Raw genomic sequence first — 10,858 nt, 5'->3', positions numbered from 1 at the left:
CCCCCCGCGCCCCTGCGTCTGTATATAAGCCCAGCCCCGGTCGGTGTGTCTGTTCGGTACACAGTCGTGATGAAGGTCAATAAACCTATTTTCTATGGACGCGGCGCACGCCTGAGTGTGGGAGGAGGGATTGGGGACCGCGCCCCCCCCAGGGCACGAGGAGTGGCTAGCGGAGTCCCAGGCTTCTGGGGGAGGGGGGAAGGTCTCGCCCACTTGCCTCGGATTTCCGACCATGCCCCTCCCCGGCCTGCTGCGGAACCGATCCGAAGGTTGGCGGCCGAACCCCCGAACGCAGGCAGCAGCCTGCAGTCTGTGCAGAGAAGGCCCCTGCCAAACAGAAGCGCCCCCCCCGCCCCTTAGATTCCAAGGGGAGGGTGTCTACTGTCAGTCACAGGTGGAAAGTGCGTGGGGCTAGTGGGGCACTCGGTCTGCGCAAGGCACCTCAGGCGCAGCCCCCCACCCCGAAGCAGCCCATAAGCTGTAGTACCGGCCCCCCCCCCCGCTTCCTAGGAGGCGCGCGCGTCGAGGCCGCGCTGGCTCCGGTGTGCGCCCCTCTCCAGTCGGGCCCGGGGATGCGCTTCTGGGCGGCCTTGCGAGCTCCCGGGGCCCCCTCCGCCGGCCCCCTACTGCGCCCCCGGCCTGCTCCGGGGCCTGTCCCTGGGGCGCCTGCTGGCCGCTGCGGGGCAGGAGGCTGGGCGAGCCGGCCCCTCGGCATCCCGGACACCGCGCCCCAGGCGTCGCGCAGCCGTCCGAGCCGCCACGCTCCGCTGCCCGAGGTGCCAGGCGCTCCCCGCCCCACGCCAGGCTGCTCCATCCTGCCGGCGGCACAGCACGAGGCACAGCCAGCGGGGCCCTGGGCAGGAAGGGCGCGGCTCTCCCGGCAGGAGCGGAGCAAAGGGGCGCAGCAGTGAACGGACTCAACGGGAGAGGGGCGTTCCCCAGCGGGCGCCAGCCCTGGAACGGAGAGCCCGGGAGCTCTCGGATATTGTGCGGAGCACCGTTCACCAGAGGGGTGATGGGGTGGGCTCTGGCCCGCCATTGCCTTGCAGGCGGCAGGAGGTGCTGCTGCCGCTGCTTTCAGTGCCAGACCAGCGCTGTGTCGCCCGCTGTTCTTGGCCTGCGCTCGCCCGTTCAGCCCCAGGCAGCCTGCAGAAGAGCAGACCGTCCTGAGTAGCACAAGCCAGCTTAAGGGGTCCCAGGTAGACAAGCCTGGGGGAGGGCTGGCGCTCTCTCTGCCACAGACCCTGGACCAAGCAGCGCAGACGTTCCTGGCTAGATGGACCAGCGGCCGGACGCTGTCAGAGTCGGCAGCTGTTGTTTTGGGAAGGTGCCAAGCAGGGTCGGCCCTACCGTGGGGCAGAGCAAGGTGCAGCAGGGGCGTGGTGAGGGTGGGGTGGCAACAGCTGCTGCAGCCTCTGCTCATTTCCCTTAGTTGGAGGACAGAACCCGGTGGAGCAGGCAGCCCGCCCTGCCCCCCTCAGGTGTGGCGGGTGATACTGGCCCATCACCAGTGCTGAAGGTGGACTGGACTGCCACTCCAGTCAGCTCCTCCAGGCAGAAGGGCACTGGGGGGGGGGGTGCAGGGTCCCTCTTGTCCCTCCCAAGGGGGCCAGATGCCTTGGGCCAGCAGCAAGTCCCTGCCCCATGCCTAGTTCCCCGATTCCCTTTAGGGGAAGCCACACCGCTGAAGTTGCGCATACTCAGAAAAGGGGAGCAATGTATTTTCTGGGCACATTACAAACTTCTATTTTTCTTTGAAAATGGTTCTCTTGAAGGGAGTCCACAGTACAGCCCCCAGGAGGAAGCTGGGATCCTGGCAACCATGAACAAGAGGCGGGCGGAGAGCCTCTTCAGGCGCTGCTGGCTGCAGCTCAAGGTTTTTTACCACTCGGAAGAGGAGCGCGGGAGTTGTCACGGGATGCAAGAAGGCATCTCAGCTCTCGCCTTGCTCTTAGGTGGTGGGGGGGCAGGGACTGGGTCTCTTGCACTGCTCCAAGCAAGGCAAGCACCCTTGAGTGGTGTCCCCCGGGGAAGGTAGGGTGCGCGTGCTCACATGTCTTGCTGGCCATTGGCCAGGCTCCTCAGCCAAGTTGTTCCAGCCTAGTCTCTCTGCCCCACTCCACTGTAAAACTTGCCCTGAACTGGATTTGACCCTGGTCCAAATTCCCACAGGGCAAGGAAGAGAACAAAACCAGTTGGGCAGTTTTTGGGTGAAGTTAGGACAGTTACTTTATTGGGCAGCTTCTCTCTTGCTGCAGGTCAGTCAGTCAGTCACTCACATACAGCAAAGAAACCTTATTTACAGACTTATATAAATATTTCCAATGTACATTTTATACACAAGTGATCAAGACAGGTGGAGCTGGGTGGGAGCAGCATGTAAAATAGGGGAGTCAGCTGGTGAGTCCCCGTGGCCTGGTCACGAAAGGCTGCAGCAGACAGGGAAGGAGAGCAATGCTACTGACAAGCCATTGCAGCCAAGGTGGGGTGGGCTGGGGAGGCAGGGAGCTTCCCTTTACTCTGGGCCTTGCATGGGTCCCACATCCCCTTTCTCCCAGGGGGTGGGAAGGAGGCTGCTGTTGCCCACTCCAAGGAGCCCGCGCCACAGGAGGGCCAAGGTGCCCAGGCTGGCAGGGGCGGAGTGTGTGCCCCAGGGCCACGAACCTGGAGGCCAGTGCGGGTGGCCAGGTTCTCAGAAGGCTGGGAGCCTTGAGTGGAGGGTTCAGTGAGCAGGGGAGCACGGGGGGGCTTCGGGGGGCAGCGTGCCAGAGGCGTTGTTGTTGATGTTCCGGCGGGGCAAGCTGGGTGTGAGGGAGCTCATGGCAGCATCACTGGGGCATCCATGCTGGAGCAGGATGTCCACACATTCCTGGCTGCCTGCACGGCGTGCGTAGGCCAGCGGGCTCAGGCCTCGGGCATCCCGGCTCCTCACATCCACTCCATACTGCAGGCAGAGAAAGAAGCAAAGATGCCCATCAGGGGGCAGCAAGAGCCCCGTACCCCAGCAGCAGCAGCAGCAGGCAGGACCGGCCCCTCCTTTGGCCAGGAGAGCGCAGCTCCTGTGGGAGGGAGGGCTCCCCTCCCCCCCGCAACATGCTGGGGTGGTGGTGGAGCCGGACCAGAAGGCATCTCTCTGGGCCGAGTTGGCAGCCACCGATCCCGAGGGGCTTTTCTTTACCCAGATAAGGAGCTGCGTGAAGACCACATTGGCCATGGCGCTGGAAAGGTGCAGCGCGGTCCGCCCGTCCCCGTCGCCGTAGGTCTCGTTCACCTCCTCCTTGGTGCCATGCGCAAGCAGGGTGACCACAGCCCGCAGGTCATCTTCCACCACGGCCCGGAGCAGCTGCTGGCCCAGCGGCACATCCGAGTGGGGCAAAGGGGCCAGGAAGAGCTTCTGCTCGTACTTGGCCCGGATCCAGCGCTCCTTTTCTTCCCTGCAAAAGTGAAGGGGGCATCACACTGGGCTTCTGCACCCTGGGGGCCCCCGCGTTTCCCCCCTTGGAGGTGGGAGAGGCCGCCTCCATAGGCCCCCAGAAGGCTGCCTGTCTGCCTGTCCCCCGCTGGGAGTGCCCTCTATCATGAGCCCCTGGCAGGAAAGGCCAGCCGCCGTGCCGGGGGCGGCGGGACGGACAAGACACCGAAGGAGCCGCATTATCGCAGCCGCCGTCTCACTTGCCACACAAAGGCACTGGTGCCGAGGGGCCCCCGATCGATGCTGCAGGCACCCCGCTATCTGCGGCCCATTCTATCCATCTGCATCTTCCCAAGCACAATCAATACCGGCGCGGAGCATGCTCAGTGGCTGCCCGCCCCCTGACCTGCTCTTATCCGCTGATAAGGCAGCAGCAGAAAGGCCTCTTGTCTGAGTGTCCGGATGAGTGAGTGACAGGAGAGGGACAAACAAGGCAGCTCCCCGGCCCCTGGGGCTGATGCAGCCAGGCCGCCTCGCTTAACCCCTTCTCCTCCTCCACATGCAGGAAGCTGGGGGCCTCCTGGCTGCCCTGCAGGCGGAGAGGCTGGGTGCCAAGCCGTGCGGAGGAGAGTGGAAGGGGCCGCGCCCAGTGGGGCGGGGCAGGCCAGGGGACTTGATGGGCTGGGGCTCCAGATCCCAGCTAGTCCCAACAGCCGACTAGTCCAGCATCTGCTTCCTAGCAGGGGCTGACCGGCCACCAGTCCCAGGAAACCTGAAAACAGGGCCAGGCACAGGGAGCGGCAACCTGACTTTGCTTCTGGAATTTGGCTCTGCGGTGGGTTACACCTGCCCTTCTCAGAGCCCAGGGGCGCAACAGCTCCTTGGCATTAGACACCCCCAGCCCACAGGAAGACCTCGGCGGCAGGGGTATCCGGCAGGAAAACACAGGCTGCGCCCATCCCAAACGCTCCCAGAGGAGGCACCCAGCCCAGCCACACACCCCGCCCTCCCAATTCTGGTGGCTCTGGGCAAAAGGGTCCTCGGTCCTCTGGGGCAGACCAACATCCCGCATCGCTACCTCCTGGTGCTTCAGCACGGGGCGTGCTCCAGCCAGCAGCAAAGGCTCAACCAAAGGCGGTGGTGAGGTGTGCATGTTACAGCCGCCTCCCCGCTCCCCCGTCATCCTCTGCCAAGCTCTGGCGAAGACCTGCCTGACAGAAGCACCCTTGCTGGCCAAGCTCCGGCCAAGCTCCGAGGGGAAGAGCAAGAAGCAAAGCAAAGAAGCGCGGCTCTTCTGCAGCACCGGGACGTCCCAGCTGGGTCTCCATCTCTAGGCCTCTTCATGCCTCAGAGGAAGCATATCAGGGGGCAGAACGTGGGGGACCAAGAGAGTCAGCAGCGTTCACGCCCGTCCTGCATTTGCTTCTCCTGCCCCAGCTGTCTGCGCATTGCTAACTGCCAAAATGGAGATTTCGCCCTTCTGCTCAGACTGCAAGAAACAGCCACACCCTTCCCAGCCACCCGGTCAGCTGAAGAGCGGCCTGCAGCGGGGGTGGGGACTGGGCTGCAATCCACAAGGAGCCTCCCTTGCTTTGGGCACTCCCCTGCGCTCGCTCCCTCACTGCCACGCACTACCAGCTGGCTTCGTGGTGGAGCCCACACTGCAGGGAACGTCCTTGATTGAGTGACGCCCTCCTAACCCACATGACAGAAACTCCCTGCAGTTTGGGCTTGTTTGTTAGGATGGCAAATTGTGTTGTAAACTGGTTAGCTGATGACATATTAGTAAATGAGGCTAGTGAAGCAGAGGTACGAGAATGCCCGCAGGCACTCGTGGCTGCATGCTGGACGTGGAACAGGGAAGGCCGGGTTCAAATCAGCCATGAAACACGCTGGGTGACCTGGGGCCAATCACCATCCCGCAGCCTAAACCTACCTCAGAGGACCTGTGTGAGGATAAAAGGGGGAGGAAAGGATCAGAGATACTCCCTGGAGCTCCTAGGAGCAAGGGCGGGACAAAGAAGAAATACATAAAATGGTCCCTGGCTGCTGCTGGCCAGGCCTGTGAAGAAGCAGCTCCCCTCTTGCAGCCTCTCAGCCCCACTCCACACTGGGCTCGCTTTGCTCTCTTGCCAAGCACTGCTTGGCAGCACAAGGCAAATAGCTTAGATGGGTGACTGTAACGAAAAGTCCCCTCTTCAGACTTCCAGAAAGCGGTGTGTCTTAGGACTCGTGTACCACATTTCACCTTTCTCGTTGAACAACCTTCACCGACTTGGGGCAGGGGGGAGGCATACACATCAGCTCTCCCGTTATGAAGGTGACGTTAAAATGTCCCTCTTTCAGACTTTCCTAGTAATCACGGTGTCTTAAACTACATGTATGACAAATGTGAGCTTTCTGGGTGGTGTAGAAATACCTTAAACATTTGCAGGTGCACTTTATGAGTCGGAGGTACACAAATATCCCATTTTCCAGTTTCTCTAGTAATTGGAGTGTCTTGAATCATGGATGTATCAAATCTTTACTTTTCTAGGTCACATGGAAATAGTGGAACAATTCCGCTAGCCCCGTTCTCGAGCACAGAACTGTGGACAACGTTGTACATATGGCCACTATTACAGCCTGTTTGCGTAGGTTTTTGACGGTAGTGGCTACACTACAAAACGGAGTCATTTTGTTACTTCACATGTTGCAAGGCCATTTTTTGCTGTGCAACACACACGGACTGACTCAGCGGCTGTGCTCCTGACCAGAATGAACACAGGGCGGCTGGGGCCAGTGGGCCCTCTGCCTGGGGCAGCGGGTGTGCCGAGGGCTGTAACTGGCCTGTGGGAAAGGCTTGGCAAGGTCTGAATGGGCTACCTCGTGGGCTGCCTCTTGTGGAAGAGGCCACTAGGCCTTCAGACCAGCCAACCAAGGCGGAGCCTCCTGCCAGAGCCCCTACCTGCAGCTCTCGGGAGCGGGCTTGGGGAAGTTCTCCATGGCACCTTCCCACACGGAGTTGGCCAGCGCGTTGCCAATGGCTGTCATCACCATCACCAGCTCCAGGGGCCAGTCGTCCAGGTCCAGGGAGCGGACGCGCGAAAGGTGTGTGCCCAGGTGGCGGTGGATGCCAGAGCACTCGATGCAGATCAGGGCGCCCAGGTTCAGGCTGGCCCAGTCGGGGTCTGTGGAGAAGAGAGGGGGGACAGGGTGAACACCAGGCATGGATCCAGAGCGGACTCATGGCCTGCTGGGCAGGGGCCTCCTCCCTCACCCCCCTTCCCTCAGGAAATCTCCTTCCCCCACAACAGAAAGCAGGCTCAGGGCCGTTTTATGGCCCCGTCCAAGGATCAGCTGCTACGAAGCGGCTGGAGAGTTCCGGGTAGGAACTGTCGCCCCCCTCCCCATGCAGCCATGGCCGTGGGCCTTGCAGACCGTCCAGAGAGTGAGCCTAACCTCAGGCTAATGTTTGCAGGGGGGGTCCTAGCTTTGTGTCCCCCCACTCCCAAGGGGGAGGCCATCTTTCTGTCCTCTACTGGAGCTAAGCCCTGGAGTAATGAGCCCCCCCCAGGCCCCAGGGAGGGACAGACTCGCTAGGACCCTGGCTGCAGCCTCCTCAGCCTCTCCACCCAGGAGGCATTTGAGGAGGGGGCTGGTGCACTGCTGATGAGGCCACCCTCCCCCAGCCAGGGTGGGGGAGGGGATGCCCTTCTTAGGCCAGAGTGGGGGGGGGGCGGGGCTCTGCTCCCCACGGAAGTGTCCTGGCAGCAAGCGGTGGACAGCAGCCCGAAGCCAGAGGAGCTGGCAGCCAGTGCAGCACCCCCAGACTCAGGGGGCCCCACTTGGCAGCTGGTGTCTTGCTCCCTTCTATGGGATTCTGGCCCCGGCGCCCTTTGGAGATCTGCAAGGACCCTGCCCCAGCGAGCCCCCGCCCCAGCCGGACTCCCTGCCTCCACCTGCTTGCTCTTGCCACATCTGCAGGAAAGGGCAGCCTCCCCGCCCCCGCACTCACTGGGTGCATCACAGTCCGCGCAGAAGCTGTTCCCGCGCACCGTGCGGATGGACTGGAGAGCCAGGGCGTCGCTGTGGCTGCCCAGCCGAGCCTGAAAGAAAGGGGCCATCATGGGGCCTGTTAGGGGCAGGGGTCTCCTGCAACCTCCTCAGCTCAGCACCAGAATGGCACCTGCCACAATGTGCTCGATGGGGAGAGGAGGCCAGAGCACAAGCTCAACTCTGCCCCGCCGCCGCAGCCCACTCAGTCCTGCAGCTCCACCCACAGCCCCACCTCACCCAGGCACTGCAAGGCAGATCAGCTCTGGATGTCCACCCCCTACATCTGCTGCTGGATCCTTGCTGGTGAGGGGAAGGCACTTTGTCCATGCTCAGTGACACGCTTTCCACTCCTCCCCATCTGCCTGCCTGGGCAGCAGCCTTCTCGCCTGGCCCCTCTGGTGGCCTCCAGGGCTGTCAGACAGAGAGCCCTCAACCCAGCAAGAGGGGACAGTCCAAATGAGAGGCCCAGCCCCCCGCTGCCTGGACAGCCCTCCTCGTGCCTCCCTTGCGAGCGACGCCCCGCCCCACTCCACGCCGCAGCCCACCTTGTTCTTGCTGCTCTCACAGCCCTGGAGACTCGCCAGGATCTGGCTCTCAATGGCTTGCACCCACAGCTCCCGCTCCTCTGCCGCGGAGGCCTCGAAGAGCCACGACTGCCCCGTCAGAGACACAATGATGAACTCAAAGGACTCGTCTTGCTCTGCAGGAGGAGGGGGGGCTCAGTTTCTACGCCACCTGCCCTGCCAGCACCCTGTAGCAGGGCTACCAAGGGCAGGGCTGGGGGGGGGGGCTTCGGAGCAATGGGTCTGCCCAGCCCAACCGCTCCCCTCCAGCCCTTGGTGCCCTTTCCAGGCTTCCAGTGAGAAGAGCCGTGGGTTCTCCTTTCATTTCCTGTGGAATTTGGGGGGGGGGAGTTCTCAGTTTGGGGAGGGGGACACAGCAGCAGCCCTGCCCAGAAGTGCCATGTCCTTTTCTGCTGTGGTGCCTAGGAGGGGTCCCAGCCGGAGACAGTGGGGCTCCCAGACCAGTCTTTCATCCTGCAATTACCCTGCCTCATTCACGGAATTTTATAGGAGGTGGGGGTAGATGTGACAGTCATCTATTTGTAACCCTTTTGTTAACCGCCCTGAGAGCTTTGGCTATTGGACGGTAAGGAAAGGAAATGAAATGAAATAAATAAATGCCTCCCACATTTTCCCACTTTTGGGAAACTCCATTAAGGAGAAAGGTCCAGAGGGCAGAAGGTGCAGGGCCTTCTTGCTGTTAGTGCCAAGAGCCCCCCCAGGAGGAGGGAGGGCAGTCTGAGAGGGGCCCAGCAGGGCGGGGAGCGCCTCTGCCCACCCGCATGATGCAGGCCAGTCATGCGGAGACAGCTCTGCTGGATGTACGGCCCGAACGCCCATGCAGTGTCAGCGCATGCTTCAGCTCTTGGCAAAACGATCTCTCTGTGACAACAGGTTCTCACACGGAGGACAGCCAGGGTCCCTTCCCGGCCATCCCAGAGTGCAGGACACGGAATCATGGGCTCAAGCGACAGGAAGCCAGATTCCGGCTGAACAGCAGGAGAGACGTGCTGACCGCCACAGCAAAACGACAATGGAACCCACTACCTAGGGAAGTGGGGGCTCTCCCACACGGGTGCACTCAAGGCGCAGCTGGACAGCCATCTGTCGGGGACGTTCTGGCTAGGAATCCTGCACTGAGCAGGGGCTTGGACCCGATGGCCTTGTAGGCCCCGCCCAACCCTATTATGATTTGTAATTACCTAATTAGCTGTTATGCAACTATCACCCGCAGCTCCATTGTGCGGCTCCCTTGCTCTCTCGTAGAGGCAGGCATGCAGGAAGGGTGGCGGCAGCAGGGCTGCCCCTTGCTCAGCTGTAGAGCCGGCCCTGGCAGCCCCTGCCTGGCACTCTCCCTTCCTGGGCTGAGCCTCGAGGGGGTGCAGCTTGCCCCACCCACTCCACCCTTTTCAGTGGGGCAGTGGCCCCTGGAGGAGGGAGCCAGGCCTCCTCCTGACCTGGAGAGTGCCCACAGGGGTGGGCGTGGGGCTGCCCCAGGAAGTGGGGGTCAGCCCAGCTGGTGCAAGAACACAGGAGGGCTAGCAGGACCAAGACTGGGCCCCAGAGCCCGCCTCTTGACTGGCCAGTTGCCTGCCAGCGGGGCAGAGAGCCTAGTGGCAGGGAATCCCTCAGGCCCCAGGAGCACCCTGTGGAGGCAGTGGGGCTTCAGGCAACGTCCTTCAGTGTTGAGTTTATTAAGGTGTGGGGGGGAGGGGGGAAGGCCCTTCCTATGCTCCAGCCACTCCCTTCGAACCCTGGTGCCCCCCCGCTCCTTTCGCCTTCTCCGCTTGGTGCTGCGGGCCAGTGCTCTCGCGCGCCAGTTGCCAGCACTGCCACAGCGACCCGTCAGGGGAGGCACCAAGAGCAGCCCTCAGTGCTCAATCCCCCCGCATTCAAGGGCCGCAGCCCTCCCTGCCCAGACAGACGGCGGCCAGGTTGGCCTGCGAGGGGCCACGGCTGGGGCTGGCACTGGTGTGCACAGAAGGCGGCCTAGGGTGGCTGGTGCAACAGCCTGGCACGCAATGCACCCTTGAAGGCAGGTGCCCTCGGCCAGGTCAGGTGCTGGCCACCCCACCGCCTTGCCTGGTGCCTGGCACCCAGCTTCGGGGGGCGGGGGGTCAAAAGTCCTGGGAGAGGCAGTTTGCCCATTTCTGCAGGGCTCCAGAGCTGAGGAGCAGTGTTCAGAGGGAGGGCGGGGAGAGCGCAGTGCCTCACTGCGCACCCCCACTCCCTCCCCCCATTTTACCACATTCCTGTATAACCCAGCAGGTCCCCCCCGCAACTCATTAGCTCAGTGACTGACCAACTGAGAAATTAGAGGAGCATTTGGGTAATTTGACGAGAGACCGGGGTGGGCTGCTCAGGGCCGGGCAGGGAAGAGCTCCCTTGCTGGATTGGCTGCGGGGGGGGGCTGCTAGGAACCCGGCCAGGGAAGGATGGGGAGGCGCCCGTGTGCTGCTCGCCGGGAATTCGTGGGCAGTGGAATGAGCAAGCGCGTCTCTTGATTATTTTTTGATGATGTTCTACAGGCTGAACGCTCTGAAGTACTCCCGAGCAAGCGAGGGAGCGCCGCCGCCGCTAATGGGTGTTAACCCCACGACCCCGTCTCCAACGCTGCCTCGGCAACAAGCCCTCCAAATGAGAGGGAAATTAGCGAGGGCACGGCGGGGCAGGGAGCGAGGCCAGCCAGCCCCCCAGCACCAGCAGAGGGCCAAGCCAGGACCCCCTCCGCTGCCCCGGGCACTGCTGGGAGGATGGGGCGGGGGCGAAGCACACTGCCCAGGAGTCCACGCTGCACGCCGGGGGGGGGGCGATCTCCTCTGGAACCCTCACCTTGGCAGCACTG

The 10,858-nt window shown here is 62.5% G+C and overlaps 1 protein-coding gene across 2 annotated transcripts in view; it reads right to left on the bottom strand.

Annotated features, from left to right (window-relative positions):
• Window positions 1-2,199: 2,199 nt before the first annotated feature.
• Window positions 2,200-10,858, bottom strand: part of LOC146345412 (arf-GAP with GTPase, ANK repeat and PH domain-containing protein 3-like) — a 123,267-nt gene continuing 114,608 nt past the window's right edge. The window contains exons 14-18 of one of the 2 annotated variants that reach the window (XM_084859715.1): window positions 7,996-8,150; window positions 7,410-7,500; window positions 6,360-6,582; window positions 3,179-3,434; window positions 2,200-2,944 (exon numbers count right to left, since the gene is read on the bottom strand). In XM_084859715.1, coding sequence (XP_084715841.1) covers window positions 2,723-2,944; window positions 3,179-3,434; window positions 6,360-6,582; window positions 7,410-7,500; window positions 7,996-8,150 — 947 coding nt within the window. In that variant the 3' untranslated portion in view covers window positions 2,200-2,722. Of the gene's footprint in view, window positions 3,435-6,359; window positions 6,583-7,409; window positions 7,501-7,995; window positions 8,151-10,858 lie in introns of both variants that reach the window. The other variant, XM_084859714.1, reaches the window with a different exon arrangement.

The sequence above is a fragment of the Heloderma suspectum genome, chromosome 5, assembly GCF_057233095.1.
Source record: "Heloderma suspectum isolate Gila_16-S chromosome 5, 16-S_ref, whole genome shotgun sequence".
NCBI classification, from domain to species: domain Eukaryota; kingdom Metazoa; phylum Chordata; class Lepidosauria; order Squamata; family Helodermatidae; genus Heloderma; species Heloderma suspectum.
Note: the sequence above shows the minus strand (reverse complement) of the source record. Positions and strands in the feature narration are given on the sequence as shown.